The sequence below is a fragment of the Cydia strobilella genome, chromosome 20, assembly GCF_947568885.1.
Source record: "Cydia strobilella chromosome 20, ilCydStro3.1, whole genome shotgun sequence".
Taxonomy (NCBI): Eukaryota; Metazoa; Arthropoda; class Insecta; order Lepidoptera; family Tortricidae; genus Cydia; species Cydia strobilella.
Genome location: NC_086060.1, coordinates 8,644,275 through 8,669,008, shown reverse-complemented (window position 1 = coordinate 8,669,008; position 24,734 = coordinate 8,644,275). Strand labels below are relative to the sequence as shown.

Below are 24,734 nucleotides of genomic sequence, written 5' to 3'. Positions count from 1 at the left end.
GTATAAAATTAAAATTAAAACCTATATCGCTTTTCATTTTGATTAGAAAATTAACGCAAATAAAACAACTGAACTTGTCTAATAATAAACTGGCATGTTACCTGCTCGATAGCTGGGGGAGTACAGTTCCTCAAGGGGTGGACCGTGGGCACTACATTCTGCAACCAACGAAAACAAACATTAGAGATATGTCAGATCAGATATGTATATAGTAAACACCCCTACCATGGACGTGGTACCCATAATGAGACATAAACCAAAGATGCTGTGAAATAAGTATTTAAGTTTTAGGTCGGCTCTGTGATACTAGATTTCTAAGCTTTATTCCTAGTACCTATTACTTCAAAAGTAGAGATGTACATCAGCGTGCACTGTTTTTTCAGAGAGCTATTCTTTCTTAGTGAGAGCAGAAGGAGATAGGTCCTTTAGGAGTACGATCACCACATAACTTTATATGTTTACCCTACATAACATTATTGCATGAAACACGAGTAGTTTCCGGCTCTATAGTTTCCGAAAACTGGGCCAAACATTAAGATCAACACGGGCATGAAAAGTTTGCTACAAACAGTGCGCTAATGAGCCCCCACTAGCCTAAACACTGAAATCTATGAAACTAATCATTACAAATTACTGTACAGATGTAAGTAGCGAATAATCCGTTCCCATCGTATTTTTACGGAAACAGTTGCAGTACAAAAAGTACTGACTATATAGCATGACAAAATACGAACAATTCCGAGAAAATATGATGAGAAAGGATTGAGAGCAAACAAGTGTCGTTGTAAACGATGAGGAACTTGAACTAGTAGATCGTACAGTTTTTCTTGGCGTAACTTTAGATTCTAAACTACAGTGGGGTCCATATTGCTAATCTCTCGAATAGACTGAATTCTGTAGCTTTTGCAGTGAGCAAGATCCGTCAGTTAACAGACGTGAAAACAGCTATGTATGATATTTATTGGTAAATACCTATTTACATTTACAAGTAATTTCTAAAATAAAGCATTACAATACATAATACAATTAATAACATTACAAAACATATTAGCATATTACAATTAATAAAAACATTTTATTATTAGACGACTGGCCTGGCCTAGTGGGTAGTGACCCTGCCTGTGAAGCCGATGGTCCGTTCGAATCCCGGTAAGGGCATTTATTTGTGTGATGATCACAGATATTTGTTCCCGAGTCATGGGTGTTTTCTATGTATATACGTATGTATTTATCAATATAAGTATGTATATCGTCGCCTAGCACTCATAGTACGAGCTTTGCTTAGTTTGGGGCTAGGTTGATCTGTGTAAGATGTCCCCTAATATTTATTTATTTATTTGTGTCTCTTTGTATCTTTCTATCACTCTTCCGTATTAGTGTGACAGTGACAGTTGCGTTTCGTTCGCTAAGTAGCGTTAGAAATTGGCATGTTTTATACGGCGCCAGTGCTATGGTTTGAGTCTACTCTCATCTTAGTCTCAGTCGAAAGGCATTAAGGCAGCCTTAGACTGGTCTGCTGACTTTTTAGCCAGTGCCGGATTAATAGGTATATTCTGAAGCCCTAAAGATTTCTAGACCATCGTGCACTATCCCTTCGTGGTCATTCATCATTAGGTTCGATTTATTCTTGAGATTAGTGCTCTAACTCCCTAAGCAACTGCTTAATTTGATTGGTAAATCCGCCACTCCTTTGACAAACCTACGCTCTGCATGCTATATGCTACATTTCCCAAGCGATGAGATCCTGTACGAAGGATGAGATTAAGATTTGCATACAGCATCTACAAGGAGCTTTTACAATTCGGCTGAAGCCCTCTTTTGATCTCGATGCCTTTCCCCGCCATGAAAGCAACAAATTAATGGTTAGGGTAAGGTTTTGTGTAAAGTTGTGTAATACAGGTAAGTTCAAGTTTTTTATATTAAATTATAATTGGAAATAACTTAATACAATATTTATATATCCACAAAATAAACAGAATAGCTTATATTAATAAATTAGTATACGAATAATTATCAAATTCGGTTCAGTGGTATACAACCGAAATCAAAGTTAGAAACAGGAAAAAATCTCAATTAATTGCAAACTTATTTTTTATTAAGAGAAAGCCTTTTCACCAGTGTCTTGATCCACCAAACCTTGCTGGTAGTGCCATTGCAGATGATGGTGGGTTCCTTCATAGTGGTTTGGAAATCCAAGGAAAAATGTATCTCCCAAGTCTCCCAAAATGTATGCACTGATGGGATTGCGCAAACTCAGATTTCACGCATTTAGGACTAAATGAAGGTATTAAAACGATTTCCAACTTACTGGAAATTAATTCCTCAAAACGCTTTTTATGGATCTAGTTCAATTGGCCTATTTACGAATTGTCAGTGAACAGTGTGGCACTCACCGAGGGCTCGTATCCAGCGTCCTTCTGCTTCTTCTTCTCTCCCTCATCTTCTTCGTCGGGCTCCTCGGTGCCTTTCAGCAATTTCTTCCTACCCTTGTCTTCTTCTTCCTCTGGCACTCTCTCTTTCTCACCAGGGGGAGTTGGTTCTGTTTCTGTGGAAACGTTAAAATATTTATGTTAAGGTACAGTGAGCTGCGAATGTGCATGGAGAAATTATGAATGAATTCATTGATAAAGACGCCATGCACTTTTACGGCTGATGGTACAGTCAAGGGCATGAATATATATACATTCCCAGTTTCAAAAATATGTGTACGCTCTTACACCTTAGACAATAAAGTCGTGTTGCCATATTTTTGAGCCATTTGTCTGGATCGATATTTTTGCCTTCGACTGTACTGTTGTTGTTGTGTGTTTGGTTCCTACGTAGATTAAGAGTGAAGTTGTGGCAAAAATGGCAATATATTTCTGTCAGAATTATGGAGTTTTCCTTACATTGACCATTTATTTTTTATGATAATAGTTTACAGTTGGTCAAACTTGTCTTTATTTAAGGTAAATCTTTTATGGTTCAGTTACCATATGACCTATGTAACATAAAATAACATTATCAATATTATCGCTATACTGGCAATATTAAAAGTAAAAGATAACATTAATAAAAAAAAATTAAATATGTGAGCATTTAAATACCTTTTGCACTGGTTTCCTTGGTAAAGTCAGTTTCTTTTTTCGACGTCAGTTTCGTGGGAGTTGGCTCGGGCAGCGTAGACCCCTCTTTTGGCTTAAATGATTAACAAAATGCCTCAGAATTTTAGCCGTGAAAAATATTGCTTTCGTATATAATAGTTTCTTATATACATTTATGAATATTCCCCATATATTGCCATATATTGGGTATTTCAGAAATTTCCTATGACCTTTATGAGTAAGCAAGGTGATGGATATAGTATAGGCCCTTGCCGCCGATACTGTACATTATTTAGGTTTGCTTATTTGGAAAGTATTTGCTTTTTTATTCGCAATCCATGAATATGAATACTGAAATCAGATACTCGTATTTTTGCAATTTTGAATACTGTTTTTCAATCATAAGGTGGTCGTGGGTAATAGCTAAAAAAATAAAAATATCAGAGAACAAAAACGCGTGTCAATAATGAACTTATAGCTTTTTGGACAGACAAATTGACTCACCGCGTCTCCAGTTGAGCTCATGAGCGCCTGGCCGACGGAGTACGCGATGAAGAATACAGACACCGTCAGCCAGCGGTGCCGCCGCGGCCGCTGCATCCTCTGCAACAACAAAACATTCTAGATAAAATGTTTATTCAGTAAATCATAAATAGCAATAGTAGTATTATCAAAGTATAATAACGGTTTCAGTGTTGTTGGGGCTGCCTCGATTTTGCAGTGCGTCGCTGATGTTTGCCGAAGCTCGCGTGGATGGCTTTTAAGTCATAATGCGCAGAGAGTGGCCTCCCTGATGCCCCAACAGCCTTCTGAACACTTGTTATTGACAATTTAGATTGCCCCATAGTTATTAGTTCTTAAGGGCTAGGACATGTAACTTTTAAAATACCTTCTATGTAAAACCCTTTTTATGTGCAAATAAATGATTATGATTAAATGGAACGCTATGCACATGGACAATAGAGGTGCTGTTGGGCTAATTTAGCTATTTAAGAAATAGATTTAGATTTAGTTTCATTAAATTGTTGTATTAATAATGGAATGTAATTATTGCAATGTGCATCTTGTTATCCGAAATAAATAAATAAATAATACTATATTGGGACTACACTGTCGTTTGTATCAAATATAACAATAATAATTTATTCGTTAAAATAATAACGTTGATAATACTAAACTTGACGTGTTATCAAAGGATAAGTCCTATTACTTATACTTAGTCTTTGGGATGTCATGCGTAAAACTACTCGATCCGATAGTATTCAATCAAGCCTTAAGCCTAAAAAGGGGATTTCCGCTTGCTCCGAAGCCAAATTAACTCTCGACCTTCATTAGTCCTAATTTGAATTGTCCTCGGAGTCTCCGTTACAACATGAAAGGACTCGAGGAGATACCTAGATAGTAGAAGAGAAAGATAATAAGTACGTACAGATAAATGTCTTTTATCTTTATCTTTGTCTAGATAATGATGCGTTTAAGTAATAAAAGGAAATCGCAATCTGGGAATGTGAACACCAGGATAGCGATTTTTATGATTTCAAAACGGATAAATCGCTAGCGTAAAACTAGCCACATATACATTAGTTAAAAAAAGCGAAATAAATAGTATATAATAGTAGTAGTATATATTTTCATAGAAAGTAGATAATTTAATTTGTTCTTAGAGTTTAGTCCAAAAACTCCCAACTATTTCATATATATACCATCATATTAGGTACCTACGAATTAATCCTCTTTCGTTGTGCGGAACCTCGTTAGCACGTGCACATTTCCCGCTTGCTTAGGCGTTACTAAACTAAAGGCAACTACAATTTATTTTTCACCACACCAACTGGTAAAGGCTCTCTTGATTGTTCAAAAACTGATAAGAAAGTTGCTTTTTATTCACATGTGAGGCAAAGTAATCAAATGCAAATTTTGATTTGTTTTCTTATGTTTGCTGGTAGAATTTACTTTTAAATGATGACAGAGATGATTTTGAATGATACATATTCAATAACATTCATTTTGAATCGACTTGCTTTGATTTTGTTTGATATTTTACAGTTAGTATTTTCCTTGTGTGTGGTGAACATTTTTGTGTTTCATTCGGTCGAAAAAATTGTTTAACCCACGAGGGTTAACATAGCAACGCTCATGATTCCATTTTCAATTTTGGTATCTTTCGCTTGCTCGGGTATCAATAGCACGAGAGATTAAACAACAAATTTGCCCCTTGTAAAACAAATAACTATTGTACAAGGTAACCGCTTCAATTTTGGAACGCATATAACGTATGTACCTATCTGGAGTTATAATATTATTTTGATGTGCCCGTGTCATGGGACGCACGCAGAAGAAGCACCCGCTGGGGTTTAAGGACTATAAACTATTGCGAGTTGATGGAATCTAAAAATGTACAAAGCTACGTGAAAGCGATGGATTAAATACTGAGCTAGTTATAAGATGTACAACCTACCTAATAAAATTTTATTTCCGCCAGACGGTGTACTCGCCCTCACAATATTTTTTATTATTACCATATTTCTACTTATACATCAGTGAACTAAATTGTAAACAATAAAGTGTCAGTATTGACTTACCATAGGTATAGATTACACCTGTTTTTTTTTAAACAATCAAACATAAGTAAGAGAAATCCCTTAAGGAGGCGTAATCAGTCAATGCAAAAAAAATAGACATCCAGTTGTTAGAAAATAGCATAAAAAGATGAACAAAATACAATACCTATGATTTCTTACATTTAAAAGGTGGTCCAGAGATAGAAGCTGCTTTTTGCAGCCCTTTATATGACTACGAGAATAAACAATTGGATTAAATATTAAATGCATTTTATTGTAAAATTATCCTAATTTGCATTTCTGTTAATTAAATCGTGTGAAAAAATTATAATGAAACGTACCGAGCACGAATACCGAGTTAAGTCAATAATAGAATTTTACAGACGCCATTCTGAAGAACGTGTACTGACTTTGCATCACTTTCGCAAGCAAAATGTACCTGACCGGACCATCCGAAATGTGATCAAACGGTACTTAGACAAACATCAAATGCGATTCAAGCCACTTCCTGGTCAAAATTTAATCTAAAATTAACACGCCCAGGTTGCAAAAGAAAGTGTTAAAGGCGAGACAAAATCGTAGCAAATCTGACCACGTCACTTTACGAGAACTTGGCTTGACCCTGTCTTCATATCGGCGAGTAAAGAAAGCAGCTGGGACTCGAAGCAGGAAGAAAAGTCGCAGCCCCAAATAAAATCAAGAGCAGATCGACCTGACCGGTGTATTAAGGGTGTAGCTAAGCTTTACAAGGACAACATTCTCAGCAGTCGAAATTTCTTCTTCGTTTTAGATGATGAAACTTACGTGCCGCTGGATCCGACGCAAGTAGCGACAAATACTACATATCGGACGATGAACTATAGACACCAATTGAAGACACTTTGCTCTCGAATGGGAATAAGCCAGCTAACAGCATCCCAGCGATGAAGCGTATCTGGAAGCGGAATCGCAATTAAATCTAGAAAATCACTTTTCAATCGATTCCGCTCCAAAATACTGACATGTGCTAAACAAAGGTCCTGTTGGGTTGTAATTGTAATGTAACTTTTATATATTTCCGCCGTTGATTATTATAATATAGAATTCAAAAAAACATACTGGTTGATAACAATATATAAAGTTGTGTTGTAATGGTTATCTGTTCATTTTAGGTAGTTTAAATCCTTTTAAGTAAAATTAAAATAGTAAAAAATGCCGATAGTTTATCGTTATGACTATCGATATGGCCACAGCATCTGGTTCTTCATTATTAATCGTACATTAAAATGTGTCTGTGTGTGTGAGGCTAAGGTGACAGCTGGCTTTGACTTCATCTCTTGGAATCTTATATCTTCTCGTATGTTCTCAAGAGTCGAAAGTGGGTTGTATTTTATCGACAGTAAAATGTTACTCCCCGCGTTTTATGAACGCGAGATTTTCACCATAAATCCACGTTTTTACGAGAAACAACCTTTATCTACGGTAGAAAAGGTGTAACCGACGTGGTTTTTTTTGTGAAATACGAAGTTTTTTGTTTGGGGTGTTAAAGGAACGTAATAAACGCTTGATTGGCTGGAACGTTGATTTTTTACACTGTAGTCTATTATAACCATGAATGTAAGTAAAGGGAGGTAGATATGGCACCCGGCGTTCGATCGTGAGCCATCAAATATAGGTTCCGGAACCTATATCGAGTAAGTCGTACGGTTGACGCCAATGCGTAAAGAATGGCTGCATTTTAGTTTTGTCAACTAAATATGAACGTGACGCGTCTATTATTCATAAAAGGTCATTGATTATAACAATAAATCTGAGATATTAAATTTAAGCAGGTACCAAATTAATGTAAGAAACTACAGTTATAAATATAATAAAACAAAGATATGCAGTCGAGAACTGCATTCGCGCTTTATCAATACACCTTATTACACCTTATAAAATAGTCCCTCGCCACGTCTCTCTGTCTGTATGATCGCGATAAACTTAAAAACTACTGAACGGATTTTCATGCGGGTTTTAACTATCAATAGAGTGATTCTTGAGGAAGGTTTGGGTGTGTAAAATTTTCTTAATCTGTGCGTAGCCGGGGCGGGTCGCTAGTAAATTACAAATCTCAATTCAATTTGTGATACGATTTGACAGTTCGTGGACTAATATTATTAGTCTAATCACGTCTAATATAGTTCGAGAAATGGGCCCCTGATGTGAGTCATATCAATGTAATATCAAATCAATATAAAAAAAAGTTGAATTTTCAAAATTCGAATGCGCCTCGAGCTTAAACTGTCAAACCCATTTGCTACGTGTACGTGCTACGCCGTAGCGTTGCTACGATCCGTAGCTCCGCGCTTCCATTACACACTTAAAATTCCAACCTTGCTACAACGCGTTAAAGTCGCAAATCGAATGTCATTCTGATCGAAAAGTGAATTACTGTTTTTATCTCTCTCGTGAGAGTGTGAGTGAAGGGGATGGAGAATATAACATCAGATGAGATTGATTATGCCGTGATTATCTTGGCGTGCCTTTGTTATATTGAAGGAATAAATAACGTCGATGTGAGAGAGGGTACTTGAGACATTGAAAGTTGGCTGTAAAGGTCAAATATGTCAGTTCAAGGAATCTTTACGAGAAGTAGGCTAATTCTAACTTTTAAAATCAAGTACTTAGTGATATGGGATTGGCAACTGTCAAAGATTTGCAGAGATGGCGCCATCATACCTTGCCCCTTTTTCTATGAGAATTGTCTTAAAGGGCTGACATCCAGGGCATAAAATTCCAATAAAAAAACAAGAAATTGACACAATTCTAGGGATTGACAGGGCAAGCTATGCTGGCGCCATCTAAATACTTCGGCCGGCCAACCCCATCACAGTAGAATCCGCATATAATGACTTCGAAAGGAAGTGACAAACACGTCATACTAAGACTACTAAGCGGATGTCATATAAAACAAAGTTAATCAACTCATTCTTATTTATATATTAAGTTTTCTAAATTAATCTCAAATTCCTTTGTAAGAGAAGAGTTTTATTGAGCTTGTTTTATCAACTTGTCACTGAGAATCACAACTAAAACAACTTACACGTCACGCACGCACCAAACGTCCTCGCAGGGAGACGTGGGGACGGCCACGAAAACCAGCTAATGTGTCAGTATAACCGGACATAATGTCATGAAAATAGGATTATTAGGTCATAGCAAAGAGGGATATAATAAGATAGAGCCGTACTGTCATAGTAAATTTTGTAACCACTGAAAATTCACTGCCATCTATCGATACACTTTTTAAACTAAAAATGAGGATTTATAAAAATACGATAAAATGTATTTAAATATGGATAAATGATTTTTTTATTTGCATTAATTATTTTTATATGTCCTTTCACTGATATGCGTTAAAATTGTTAAATAACAAACGAAACCGTCAACGCCCTCTATACGAGAGTAGGCCAAAGGTAGTGGCGCCATCTGATCGAGAATCAAATTTTTTTCCTTAGACTGTATCCATCTATTACGGAGTTATATCTATCTTTGGTCATAGTAAGCGATTTTTCAGTATAAGCGAAGTCGTCTTCGACTTTGTCACAACGAATTTTATATGAAAATCAAACTTCGCACAGTAATTACGTCTTACGTCATATTAAGCGGTTGTTCAATATAATAAACGGATTCCACTGTAATATGTATTTCGTAGGTATTTTTAGTATGCAAGTATAACCTGTTTAAAGCGTTCTAAATAAGGGTTAGCTGATTGATTTTTATGTTAATAGTGACGAAATGTTCTCGTTAAATTCAAGTTTCTGCCTTCGAAAGCCCACCAGAGCGGTGGCAGCATGGCTCCGTTTTTATCTCATGTCACTATGCCTGTCACTTTCGCACACCACCGCAACTCAACACACACATAACACTTCACAATTCATCACACTTACATCTAGACACTTAAATCTTTCCCGGTTCACACAACTACACACCCAGACACAACGCGTATACTGATAGCGCCGAGTTTCTGGCAACAAAACACTTTACAGGGTGGAGGGGTTTAGTCCGTAGGCGGCTAAATATCCAGAGCAGCCGAGTCGGGCATGCTGCAGTATACCGGGCCGACAGTATCCAATGAGGATGACCTCCACCTCTGACAAAAAAAATCGGCCAAGTGCGAGTCGGACTCGCGTTCCAAGGGTTCCTATTACACAATTTAATCAATGTATTTTTATGTGAACCGTGAGTGAAATGCCTTTAAAAACCCGTAGGGGTCGGATCAAAAAACTAAGTAATTAATCCGACTCACGCTTGACTGCACATTTCTAATAGGTTTTCCTGTAATCTATAGGTAAAGATCTATTTTGTGTATTTTTTTCAAAATTTTAGACCCTGGGGGAAAGGTAATTTTTTGCCTATTTTCTTGAATAACTTCTAAATTGTTTATCCTAAAATTATAAAAAAATATATATTTGAGATTGTCACAATGAGCTCTTTCATTTGATATGTAACACGATATAGTTTGAAAAACTTTATTTTTTAATTTTCTCATTTACCCCCCAAAAGTGGCCCCCGTGTTTAAAATTCATTTGTTTACGTTACATGACCGTCTTTGGGTCACACACTTACATATGTATACCAAATTTCAACTTAATTGGTCCTGTAGTTTCAGAGAAAATAGGCTGTACAGACGGACAGACAGACAGACAGACAGACGCACGAGTGATCCTATAAAAGGGTTCCGTTTTTTCCTTTTGAGGTACGGAACCCTAAAAAAGGTCACCATGATGATGATGATGAAAAGGCACCTCTGTGGGGTCTGTGTAAACGTATGTACAAACCGACACCACAACACACGACAATAAATAAACATCACGTAGTATTGATCGAGTGTGTGACCAATTTAGTAAGACCCCTGGACCCGGACCCGCCTGTTGAGCATTTCACTAAAAGCAGGGGCGGGCCAGCTCAGGATGTAGTGGTCGTATTACATCTACCAATTAGTATTGACCAGAGGTCTACAGAGAGGTCTAGAGAGGCTTGCCAAACATGACGGACAATAAAATACATAGATTTGAGAATAATACTGTACTGTAGTTGCTTAACAAACATAAAGAAGTGGACAAATCGCCAAACGTAAACTATGCGTCATTAAAGAGTTCCATTCTGATCATCATCAGCAGTTCCACTTCATCAAATGTCACTTTTTAAAATGGAAATGCTGGATTTGTTGATAAAAATACTAAAATCGCTATATGTATGCCTTTCACATTTGAGGAGTTCCCTCGATTCCTCATGGATCCCATCATCAGAACTCGAGCTTGACAAAAATGTTTGTTGAAAACCTAACTTGCTTAACAAACATAACGAAGAGGACAAATCGCCAAACGTGAACTATGCGTCATTGAAGAGTTCCGTTCTGATCATCATCAGCAGTTCCACTTCATCAAATGTCACTTTCTTACATGTAATTGCTTGGTTTGTTGATGAAAATACTAAAATCACTATATGTATGCCTTTAACATTTGAGGAGTTCCCTCGATTCCTCATGGATCCCATCATCAGAACTGCTTTTTGACAAAAACGGGTAATTTGTTAGGTTTAAGTGGCTGTTAAACAAAGTATCTAGAAGAGTGGGACGAAATTAGCTATAGAGTATATACTTATGTGGCGCCAACAAAAGTGTTAGGCCCTGTTTACACATTGATTAGTGTTAAGTGCGTACACTGTTTCGCATTAATTTACACGTCATAGTAATTCCTTATTTTAGGGTATATATATACCGTCCAGTAAGCTGCAGAGTTAACTCGCCCCCCTGCGAACAAATTTCTATGCAGAGGGGGTCAATTATCTCTGCAGCTACACTAATAAATAAAAATCATTTATTGCAGACTAAAAGGTCCATACATGGTTAGCAAACATTACAATCCTATTACTAGTGTTAGTAGCGCATAAAAACTAAAACTAAAAACTAAAACTAAAAACTAGACGGCGAGTGCATGCAGCCCCTGCCAACGGTTGAGCATGGGGCCATTTTCGCGCTCCATGAACACGCCCAGAATGCTGTTGGGGCTGCCGCGCAGGCGACGCATCAGTGAAGCGCACCTCTTGCGCATTATCGCCGCAAAGCTGTCAACTTGTGCCTCCGCAAACATACCAGAGGCACTACAAAATCGCGGCTTATAATACTTCGTAGAATTTCTTTAGTGTGTTCTACATTTTACAATAGTACAGCTATACAATATACTTACGGCCATGGAAAACCCATCAATGATTACTTATTGATTTATTGTTCTTTGTTGTCATTCAATCGGGTAAAATACAATGAAGTCCATTTATGTTTCCTCACAAGACAGCAATTTATGAAGCTTAATAATAACAATAAGGGGTGTAAATCTCCCTGTCGCACTTGTAAATTCGTACGTAAGTGTGACAGGGAGGCAACACGTCGAACGTGGTTCGCGGTAGGCCCTCAGGTAATTAGAAGGAAACAAAAGATATGGCGCGTCGCGTGAAACTTTCGATGGAAGGTATGGCCGTCGCGGTGATTTTTACCTTTCATCTTTATTACTCTAAAATAGTTATTTTCATTTTATCCACATGTGGGGCAAAGTAATCAAATGCAAAATTTGAGTTGTTTCCTTAGTATATAGGCTGTTAGAATTGACTTTTAAATTATGTTTTTTAATGATAAATATTTAATAACATTCATTTTGATTTGATTTTGTTTGATATTTCACATTTAGTGTTTTCCTTGTGCTAGTGTGGTAAAAAATTATGTGTTTCACTCGGTGGCAAAATTTGTTTATCGTGCCTTGAAACCCTCGCAACGCTTAAGATTCCATTTTTCTAACCACTCGCTAACAAATAACTATTGTTTTACATGGGGGCAAAGTTGTTGTTGTTCGTGCTAATATTGATACAACAACCGAAACAGCGAAAGATTCCAAAATTGAAACAAAAGCGTAGCGAGTGGTTCGAAATGTGGAATCTTTCGCTCGGGTATCAATATTAGCACGAGAGGTTAAACAACAACTTGTAAAACAAATAACTATAAGCATTATCGTTTTAAATTAATCGATTGTATGAGAGCAGCTTTTTGGCGGCGATATCGTCTGACTCTTAATACTTTGTATGGAGTCTGTGCAATAAAATGTGACAGCTCATTGTGAATCGATAAGCAAAGAGGGCCATTAAAAGCACAAGCTGACAAATTCTCATCGAGATGGTGCGCGAATAAAATACAACCGACAAATTCAGGCCAGGATCGTTCCATTGAAATTTCAACTCTTTTCATTGGTCAATAAAACCATTTTCAAATAACGCTTTTCAGGTGAGCATGTCGTTGTACAAATTTAGTCTTTGTAATTATCTACTTAGGGTTGATATTAGATTTTTAGATAAGTTTGCAAAATTCGGTGAAATAAAGCGATTTTGCGCTGTTCCGATACAATTGGATTGGTATTCAGATGCGATATGATGAAAACGATTTAGGTGGGTGGGTTTGGGACGATTAAATTGTTTGGGACACAAATTTTAATCTGGTTTACATACAAGATATATACAGTGGTACTACGTAAACAAAATTAATAACTAGCTTAAATCTAAAATAGGCCCTTGAGGCATTGTACCAAGGATGCTGGCGGCATTTCCCCGCTGTATCGCAATGCTGATACGTTGTGCGAGAAAGCCGCTAGCTCTTCGGTCACCAGTTACGTCAACCAGACGCTTCGCGATTTCTGCAAACAACTTATCTGGTTTTGATGCTTTAACACATATCTGAAACCTTGTGATTTCTAGCACGTTCACTAAGTCTAATGTCTAATGTGTAATTGTGTAAAAACACAAACACGCGTAAACACATCGATCGCTTCCAAATATACTTTAAAAGTTTCGTGACATCAACATTTATTTTGGTTAATAATTGAACAGCATAACTACCAATACTATCGATTCACAATAGCCGAGGCCTACTCCTACTGTCGTAAATACTTTATAGCCGAGACTAAAACGTTCACCACGATTACTTGTTATGATGGATTACACTATTGACGTGATTCCAAATATTATACACATATTGGTTCCAATCCTGTACAGGCTTTTACATAATTCCAAAGATAGATATAACTCCGTAATAGATGGATACAGTCTAAGGAAAAAACGTGCCTCGAAAATCACGAAAATTTGACTCTCGATCAGAGGGCGCTACTAGCTTTGGCCTACTGTCGTATGGATGGCGTTGACGGTTTCGTTTGTTATTTAACAATTTTAACGCATATCAGTGAAAGAACATGGGTCAAAATCATAAAAATAATTAATGCAAATAAAAAAAATCATTTATCCATATTTAAATACATTTTATCGTATTTTTATAAATCTTCATTTTTAGTTTTAAAGTGTGTCGATAGATGGCAGTGAATTTACTGTGGTTACTAAATTTACTATGACAGTACCGCTCTAGTATAAGTTACTCTATGATAATTCGTAAGTCGTGCGGTTGCGATACTTTTGATGGTCGTAATTTTATACGAGATGCGTCATAATGACAGTGACTGTCTCTTAAGGGGCCCAATACTTACTTTACTCTTTGGGGCCCACTATCAGTCCGCCGGGCGATATCAGCCTGTCAGTTGGAAGTAAAACAAAAATTTGACAGTTCCGAACAACTGATAGTTGTCATCTTGGCTAGGCCCCCGGGCATATTCGACATCGACAACCATTGCGCCTATTTTGCGTGTGACACTTATTTTAACATCATCATCATATTATATTCCGTCTCGGCGCTGTACAATGCTCTGGTAAGAAGCCAATTAGAACATAACGCGGCAATATGGGCTCCGCATGAGGCCAAATACAGCATCATGATAGAAAGGATACAAAATAAGTTTACTAGATACTTATACTGGAAACGGTATGGAGTGTATCCTTTCTATCCGCTGATGTATCCCACACTTTTTGTGATTGGCATGGTCGGTTACGACAAATTAGAAACTCGCAGGAATCTGGCGCTTGCGTGCTACTTGCTTCGAGTTCTCCGCGGTAGTATCTGCAACCCGGACATTTTACAAATGTTCAAGCTTTGCGTGCCTGACAGGTACACCGAGCGGCGGCGGCAACCACAGCTGCTGGCCGAGCCAACTGGCAGGACGAATCTGCTCCGTAAGGCACCTCTCAGCCGTACTATACACGGTTTGAATCTCGTTGCCGACAAAACAGATCTTTTTTATTGCCCTATGTGGGAATTGTCAAAAACGTGTTTATATGTATTGTGTTATGTAATGGATTGAAAAATTTGAATTATTGTGTAATGACATATTGAAATCTAATTGACTATTGTGTTTGTAAGTAATTGTAATAAATTGAATTTTTAATTTGAATTATTAAGTTAAGTAATAATAAGGATTATTTTTAATTTAAGGATTATTTATAAATTAATAAATAAAATAAAAAATATCAGGTAAATAGAGAAAGTACGACAAGGATGTTGTCATTTGAATCTAGTAAATATCCGTACAAAAATACTGAGTAGGTAGTAGGTATTCCCAAATGGCATGTAGATTAGAAATGTATATTAAATTATTATGTAGGAACAGTCGCGTCGGCGCCGAGTCGTCTGGCGCGACCGCGACCGCGACCGACCTCGTGCCCTCCTTAGCCTTCCAAATGTCCTAAAGCGATCTTCTTAATGCCTTCAACGACAAACGGTTAGCGCGGATATATCCTGTGGGGTTTGAGGTTATAAATTTGGGTATTATGCAGTGTGCTAATAGAACTTATTTGATTTTAATGGAGTATATTTTATTTATTTATTGAAAAATTTAAATCAGGCAAAAAGGCCCATATTAAAAATACCTTACAGACTAACATATAGTATATGCATTTTATAAACTTAAAAACTAAACACTATTTAGGTGACAAAACTGCGTGGCTCCGTTGAATCGTCTGGTCTTGTGCCGGATTTATATACAGGGTTGTTCTTAAATTTGATCTTCTTAATGCCTTCAACGGCCAACTACGCTCATATATTTTTCTTGTGGGATTTGAGGTTATTTTATGCGTTAGAGGGAGTAAGTGATATTGCTATCTCATTCCACCGCATAGCTGCGTCCCTTGGACTGGCCTACGCTGGGCCATCGTGTAGAGGAGCCATAATATGCGATGAGTGTGCCAATGGAACTTCTAGCAAAAAAGGCGAATTGTTTTGTATTATCGCTTGAATTTTTATGCTTTTATTAGATTTAAAATCAACTTTATATAGGTAACTACAAATGGTAGACAAAGAATCCTTAACTCCATAATACGAATCTAATTATAACAACGATTAACTTCACACGAACCTAAATGAGAAAAGTTCCCAAAAACAAACCTCTCATATTACAAAATCCCGCTAAAGCATTAGGATTAGGTAATAGGTCACCTTGACGCGGCCTGAGCCGACCCGAATTGGCCTGACTTGGCCTGGCTTGGCTCGACTTAGCCCGAGTGGCCTGAAATGGCCTGAATAGCGTCAGGTCGTTAATCTCCCGCCGTTTGAGCCATCAACGTTACTTACAAGAGTTTTATCTAAAAGAGTTTTCGCTGAAGCCATTTGTAAGATGACGTGAAAAGAACTAAGAAAGCTGAATTAAAATTGCGTGCTGATTTTTCAGTTCCTCTCGTTATATTATATCATATACAGATGTGTTATTTATAAATCCTAAATTAAATTGAATTTATCAGTCCTGTAGATAATAAGTTAACGGCTTATGTGCATATAAGTAACAATTGTATTACACAGGATACATATTAATAGAAATACCCCTTTATCGAGATAAGGGTTCAATCAGGAAAATTAGTATGGTTAGACCACAAAGAAAATCCAAAGTAGGTACATATTATATTACTTAATGTTTTAAACATGATAACTCTTCGGGCTGCGAGCTTATTCAAATCTCGATTAAACGAGAATTATAATTTAAAATGAACGCCGGACTCTTTTAATTAAAATTCCATGTTTATTTCAAAATGCCTCTCAGACTCCAGTCATAAGTTTACTGGACAGAATGGGAATAGGGATTTAACGCAGGTATATAATGGAATATCAGTAGAGTATTTTTAATTTATACTTATAGTGTGTATTCACATTATGACCTTGTCTTTAGTCCTTATACAGTTAAACAGATAAACTCCTGCAAACGACGCTATTTATGAACACATTAACATCCCTCCGTCCACTAAAATCCGTTTGGTAGGATCCATTACGGATCCAAGTGGACGTTTTGTACATTCAGATCTATCAATGGATTTGAACGGATTTATTGGACACTAGAATCCACAACGTGCTGAAGTGGACTTTTTGTACCTTTGGATCCATCAGTGGATTTTGAGAAACTTCGCACTATGCCTATACTTTTTATTATTTTATTTTGTGTTATCTGGTTAGGTTATTTTCTTCTTACCCTGAGTCGACGGAGCCCCGCTTCGCGGGGCTCCTATTTCTGGTCGCTTTGCCCTTCGGTCATCTGAAGCTATCTAACGAACCTAACCTACCTACCTACCTACGCTTTTTTCCCCAAACTGTAATGTTTTTACGGACGTCACACTAAGTCAATAGGTAGGTAGGTTAGGTTCGTTAGGTAGCTTCAGATGCCCTAAGGGCAAACCGCCCAGAAATAGGAGCCCCGCGAAGCGGAGCTCCGTCGATTTAGGGTAAGAAGGAAATAACCTAACCAGATAACCTACAAGTAATGAGAAATTCCAATTTCAATTTTTAAATTTATACATGTATTTACTAAAAGTTCACATGAATCCATTGATGGATTTAAGGAAACTTTTTGGTTGAACATAATCTATTTGGATCCTAGTCCTCAATAAAGTCTACTCAAATCCATTGATAGATCTGAATGCAGAAAACGTCCACTTGGATCCGTAATGGATCCTACCAAACGGATTTTAGTGGACGGAGGGATTAACATTTCAGCCGCGCCAGAAAATCGAAAAAGCCAATTCGTTTGTGTTTTTTTATTCGATTTGTCTCCGATATAATCAGCCAGTGTCAAAAGTGTCATTTTTTCAACCAAAAGCGTCACTTTTGACACTGACAGATCAGTATCATATCGAAAACAGATCGAATAACATAAACTCAAATTGGCCTGGAAGACATTATCCTCTCCCTGAAACAGCTCTCATTTCCAGCACTTATTGTAACAGCGACCTTGACTTTATTAAAACAAGGTTCATTTTCAAGCGACGACAATATGGAAATGAAGACATTCGGAATTTCGTAAAGCCCTCAAATTGGACTGGAATATTCAATACAACAATTATATTAGCGTCTGATAAACCGTCACGTTTGCGAGTGCTCGATTTGTTTGAACAAAATTATTTGAATTGAAAGAAGGAATGTGATTTTACACGCGTTTATTTAGCTTCAATGCGTATATTTGTATGAGCTTCCAATCATGTAACTTAAGAGTCCCCGGCAAGCTCGGCCGAATTTCGCCTTCCCATACAAACGGAGTTTCGTTCTCATTTTAAAACTACGTGTTGGATTGTAATGAAACTTTGCGCATACAATAACATGAAACAAACGAAATAAATTAAATTAGCTGTATTTTTTAAACTTTGGTAACAGAAACTAATTGCAGACATAGAATATACCTTACCCTATTGTACGACAAAGTTTCAGTGCAAACTTATTAGCTTCTCGTTTTAAAATGAGAGCGTAACTAAGTTTGTATGGAGCAGCTTGCCGGTGACCCTAAGCTCCACATCACACCGCCATGCACCGTTCACACACCGCACCACATCCACACCACCGTTTCTACATTTTGTTGATATTTTTGATTATTTGGTAGAACTCCCTGACTATACTAAACAACCAGGAGGCGTGTTCTGATTGTAATAACGTTATGAATTTGATCTGGATTTGTTAGGGTCACTTAGGAATATGATCTGTCAATGTCAGAAGTGACATTTTTTCAACCAGAAACGTAATTTCTACCACAAACGTCATTTTTAACACTGACAGATACTTACTATCACAAATTCAGATCAAATTCATAACCTGTTATTACAATCACAGAACAATTACACAACATACACAACACACACGACACAACAACTGGAATCCGCCTTCGGAATATTCATTAAAATATAAAAATGTGTCTGTCGGCGGCCGATCGTAATATCAGGCAGATCGTAATGTTCCTGTGTAAACACTTTGACGGTATATTATTCAGAGCCCACTGTGTCCCACTGCTGGGCAAAGGCTTCCCCCTCTTTTTCCACTCGTCTCTGTTTAATGCTATATCTGGCCAGCCTGTCAAGAAGGAGTCCAAGTTATCCCGCCATCGCCGACGAGGTCTGTCGGATCCCCGGTTAGACTCGTGGGGCTCCCACTCCGTGGTTAACATGGCCCACAAGTCATCCGGCATTCGGCAGACATGACCAGCCCAGTCCCATTTCAACTTGGCCGCTTTCCGAGCTACGTCTATTATTTGAGTCTTAGAGCGCAGCGTGGTGTTTCGGACTCGATCCCTTTATTTTACACCTAATATGCTGTGCTCCATAGCTCTCTGGCAAACCCCGAGTTTGGACTTCTGAGCTATAGTCACAATAAATTAAACCAATTAAATAGATAAGTAGGATAGGTTCGTTAGGTTGCTTGAGATGTCCGAAGGGCAAATGTCCAGAAATCTGTCCGTCGACTCATTCAACGTGACAAAGATTAACGATGAATTTCACGATATGCCTGATCTTACAATCGGCCGCCGAGATGTCTAAAGAAATTATACGTCCAAAAACGCCCGTGATCGTATTGATCCACTAATACTATTTAATTGTGAGAATCGGTAAAAAGTTGCTTGAACATTTGATTAATTGAAGTGCGCAAAAGGAGTTCGGAACCGATTTGGCTCGAGGCAAACAATCGATGACAATTCAATTAGGATGCGATGAGTGAGCTCGATTTGTTTCAACACTTTCAACGATGTTAGCAACCCAATTTTGAATCGATTTATGAGCATAGAAGGTTAAAAAAATCATTATTTAAAAAGATTATTAATTTGTAAATTCGTTCGTATGTCTTCGTTCGTACGAGTATAACTTATTTCTAGCCACTGAATCTCTATCTGAAGGTTGCCTGGAAGAGATCGCTTTTTAGCGATAAGTCCGCCTGTTGTTACCTACTCACTTATGTCCTGTCTTTGTTTGTAACATGTATTTTCTTTGTAGTGCACAATAGAGTATTTTATTATTATTATTCTCTTTATTTATCTTTCATTTTAGGCTAGGTTTTTATAATATGGATAAAAATTAAAATACAAAAATAATACAAAAATACATATGTATGTATGTATGTAAACACTTTATTGTACATAAGACAGATTACAAACACAATAAAAGAACAAAAATATATACAATCTACAAAGGCGGACTTATCCCTATAAGGGATCTCTTCCAGTCAACCTTTGAGCAATTGAGAATGAAACAATAAACAGATCAAGATAGACAAACGAATACTATGAACAGAAAGTAAATTATGGTTCAATTATTACAAACGTAAATAATTAAAACCTGTAATCTATATACAATACATATCCATAAACCTATAAACATATTATAAAAAAAACTAACCTAGTGTGCCGCCAGCAGCGGGGCAAGGCCCAAGCTGCCGGTGGTCAGGGCCGGCGGACTATCGGCGCCGTGTCCAAGATCACCACATTATTATTATTAATACGAGTCATTAAGTAATATAATAAAATCGCATTTTGTTAACAAATATTTACAATTTTAAGAATTACCCCGCCTTTGTAGCTACTACAATCCACCTCATATAATGTATAAGTGATAACATATATAAATATGTACATATAAATGATTGTAATTTAATGATTGATTGTATGTTATTGTTGAAGGGTATTTAAACACTTTTTTATGTAACTTATGTAATATACAAACTTTGACCAAGACGTAGACGATGGTCTAGACACTTAGAAATTCGGCTCTCGTCCCAGACCCGTTTGATATTACTTTTTGAGAACAATTTATCAGAACTTATATTGACCGGGATATAGACCGTGATTACCTTTTGTATTATTTGTGAGCTCCCGATATTTCGACGCAGTTACATGCATCATGTTCACGGGTGACTGAAGATAGCGGGTGGGTGTCAAAGTTGTGTAGACAGCGCTCTGTCTACCCTCATTCTTGCGCGTCGGCTGCGTTCACTTTCAACGTTACCAACGGTCGCATTCACACTTGTTGGTCCGGTCGCGCCCACCCGCTATCTTCAGTCACCCGTGAACATGATGCATGTAACTGCGTCGAAATATCGGGAGCTCACAAATAATACAAAAGGTAATCACGGTCTATATCCCGGTCAATATAAGTCTAGTGAAACTAACCGTGAATCATTCAAAACTCTAATTTATCAGAAGTCGCAGAAAATGAAAATGTGAAGAGTCGGCGAATGCTCGGGATGTGAAGATATTGAGGGGTTCCGATTATAAATGCCTTGTACGTGCTCATACTCCGCATTTACATAGATTATTATATATTTTCTCACACATAGGTACATATATCCACTATCCACTCATACTAGATAGTATTGGAGGAACGAGTCTTTTGAGCCTAATATTGAAAAGTTTCGACTCGTTTTAACGCTACTCTGGACTTTAAAAAAATCGAGTCTTTTAAGATAAGATTAAGAGCGCAATCGCAAATTAAAATGACTCAAGCCTTCAGAGTTCAGATAGACTGCGTCAATAATTTTGTAAATTTTATCTAAATGAACGGTTCAACGGTTAACCCAGTGTCAAATTGTACTGGTAATCATGGTAACTCCAGGTTTAACCGGTTAACCCCGGGTTAGTGGGATGGTGCAAGTGGCCCTAAGTAAACTAAGTAAAGTAGTCGTTGTTGTGGAGATAATGGGTTTTGGAAAACTTTTGTACATAATTTGAGAGTTCTCAAACCTTTACAAAAGGACTCAAATATTTGCAAAAGGGTCAAAAGATTCAGGTCTCGACAAGAACTCAAGTTTAGACTTAAGGGTCCCCGGCAAGCTCGGTTCTCCATACAAACGTAGTTACGCTCTCATTTTAAAACGAGTAGCTAGATTGTTCTGAGCTTTGTCCTTACAATAGGATAAGGTATATCTAGGTCTGGAATTAGTTAAGTAGCTTCAGATACAATAGTAAAAAAAAATACAGCGAAGATAAATTTTTCATACAAAATTAGTTTTTGCTCTATTTCGTTTGTTGTATATACTAGAGCTATATAAACTAATTACAGACCTAGATATACCTCGTCATTGTATGTGGAAAACTTTATTACAATCCGTCACGTCGTTTTAAAATGAAAACGAAACTCCATTCGTATGGGAAGGCGAAGTTCGGCCGAGCTTGCTGGGGACTCTTAATAGCTAGAGTCTGAAAAACTGGGTCGAGTCTTACAGCAGGGGTGTTGAGTGTGTGAGTTAGTGTTTTGAAGTGAACAATTTGAAGAATAACAGGTATTGAACCTTTAAGTCTAAAGAGAGACTTCGCCTCCTTGTGTGTGTTCTACAGCTTGTACAATGGGCTGTGCTCTGAAGAATTGTTTGACATGATGCCAACGGCCGCTTTCTATCACCGCACCGCTCGCCATCGGCAGGGCGTTCATCCTCACACCCTAGCACCTAAATGGTCGCGTACTGTGCGGTTTAAGAGGAATTTCCTCCCGCGGACGCTTCGGCTGTGGAATGAGCCGAGGTTTTCCCGAGGGGCTACAGTATGGGGTTCTTCAAAAAAGGAGTGTACAGGTTTTTAAAGGGTTGTTATGGTTTTAAATTGGCTTTGCTGTGCTCACGCACGACTACACTTCGTTTCGCACGCACCAATCAGCTATAATCATATATAATCAGCATAAGAAGCATAGACTGTCGGACTTTGACTATAATTTCTGGCTTTTGTATCGCTTTAATGCAATGAGTCCCATATAGACATTTGACCCTAAAAACAAACCCGATCTATTGATACCATTAATGAAAATTTGTCATCTAGCCTATTTCAACAACCGAGTCAATGAGATCCTACGACATGTTACATTTACCATGAATGGCGATATTTACTTAACCTGTGGTTTCTGCACATTTTGTTCATTTTTCACTGAGATCTCACACACACACACACACACACAAACACACACACACCCACGCATTTTCACCTGAAATATGATTAGGTATTGTAATTTTGTTATCGATTACTAAAGATGTTTAATTGTAATTACAGAATTAAAACTGATCATAAATTGTAAATTGTATAATAATTTGTAAATATTATATTAAAAACTGTAATAGATGTCATATATTATAGAAAAAGTGACGAAGCCCTCCAGTGGTGAAGGCCGGATTCGAACCGGCGTCTTTAGCTATCGCGGCTAACGCCATGAACCCATGTAGTGTGACTGCTTAAAAAAAAAAAAAACACAAATCAAAATATTTAATAAAAAAAATAATTTGATTTGTTCCCAAACTTGTTAATATTATATTAATTAAGTTAAGTACAGTTTGTTGGTTCTTACCCTATTGCCTAATGGAAGAGCGGGCTCTCCCTTCACAAGTATTGTTATACTTAATGTGAAGTGTATCATTAGTTAAACCAAACAAACTATTTTGTATTTGTACCTATTTGTATCTCGTAACCTTTACCGTAGGAGGAGCTTAATCGATACCGATTACAAAGGTTGTATACAAGTTATTGAGGTGTGTAGGTATAAATCAGGGCCAATTACCTTTTACTAAGGTTTTTTTTTTCGTTGTTCTGCATTTTCCTACGACTAAAGAGTCTACTCAACAGTCAAAGGAAAATGTTATGAGATATGTAGACTATGTAGAGTATGAGAATCATAGTCCATCTTCAATAGCTGATGGTTTTCAGTCCTGTTTTGAATCTTAAAGAGGCCTTTTGAGTGTAAATCATTATTATTATTTTTTATAGTTATTTGGATGTATGGTTATCTTTTTTAAAGAATGTCTGTTAGACTCATAACAGCGGGACATATTTTTTGTCAAAAAAAGGCACTCAGTAGATAATTTCAAAGGCTGATCTTAAGTATATTTAGAAACGAATGCATACCGTGGTCTGCATGCTGGCGGCCGGCCAGCTGTTCTCAACCGTAGGTCGCTATTAATACGCCCAGGGTATCGATCTTGCCCGGAACAGTTATGTAACGCAGACCTGCCAAAGGTTTCGCGCTTCTGACGTTTCACTGAACACACATTTCAACTTTAAACTGTTTTTATACACAGTTAACTATTAAATTAATCGTTTTAAATGGCTTTTTTTATATTTTTATATTTTTTTAGTTTTTTATACTGCTTTCAAAGGGGCACGTTAGGTGTTTTTGGTTGTAAATGGAAGGCGAAAATTGACTTAGGGTGTTTTTTTAAAAGGTTTTCACTGTGGGTTAGCACGGCAAGCGGCTTCGGCGTCCGGGGACTACTGCCGGGCGGCTGCGCGGCGTCCCCTCACACATACAACCTTTTCTGCCCTTTTAACGTAAATTCAACCGTACACATTACATCTACGACTGAAAATCGATTGTTTAGTTGAATATGAGTAAGCAAAGTTGTACTGCGCATGTGTTTGACTTATTTCAAGACGATTAAAGTCTATATTGACCTGTATAAGTTACGTTTTATGTTTGTATGATAGTATGAAGTGTTTTATAGAACAGTGACGGAAGCGAGCGTTGTCTGCGATGTCACGGGAAGCAATAGTTCTGGTTTTACAGTGGGTAATGATTTTACGTGTTTTAGGTCAAAGATTACATTCTCTTTTTACGAATATGGTCAACGCTTTTATCAGCTTGTCATCTGATAGTGAAATTTTTTACGGCAATTTAAGGAAAATTTTCCGATACCTTTATATTACAATGTTACTTGTTTTAGGTCAAAGCTTTTATAGATATGGACGAAGCTTTTATCAGCTAAAATTTGACAGTTAAAACCAATACCTTTTCAAATCAACTAAATTATCTCCATATGTGCCATTTTCAACCAAAAGGGTACTTATTGTCGTTTGTCAATAAGGCGCTATTTCCTTATAGCTTCAATTTGAAATCAATCTTATCGCCAAGCGACAATGTGGTACCTTTTGGTTGAAAA

The 24,734-nt window shown here is 37.2% G+C and overlaps 1 protein-coding gene across 1 annotated transcript in view; it reads right to left on the bottom strand.

Annotated features, from left to right (window-relative positions):
- Positions 1-24,353, bottom strand: part of LOC134750645 (probable sodium/potassium/calcium exchanger CG1090) — a 36,065-nt gene extending 11,712 nt beyond the window's left edge. Inside the window, exons 1-5 of the mRNA XM_063685865.1 lie at positions 23,704-24,353; positions 3,588-3,686; positions 3,087-3,177; positions 2,394-2,545; positions 102-158 (exon numbers count right to left, since the gene is read on the bottom strand). Of these exons, the coding sequence (XP_063541935.1) occupies positions 102-158; positions 2,394-2,545; positions 3,087-3,177; positions 3,588-3,686; positions 23,704-23,715 (411 nt within the window). The 5' untranslated portion in view covers positions 23,716-24,353. The remainder of the gene's footprint in view (positions 1-101; positions 159-2,393; positions 2,546-3,086; positions 3,178-3,587; positions 3,687-23,703) is intronic.
- Positions 24,354-24,734: the final 381 nt, after the last annotated feature.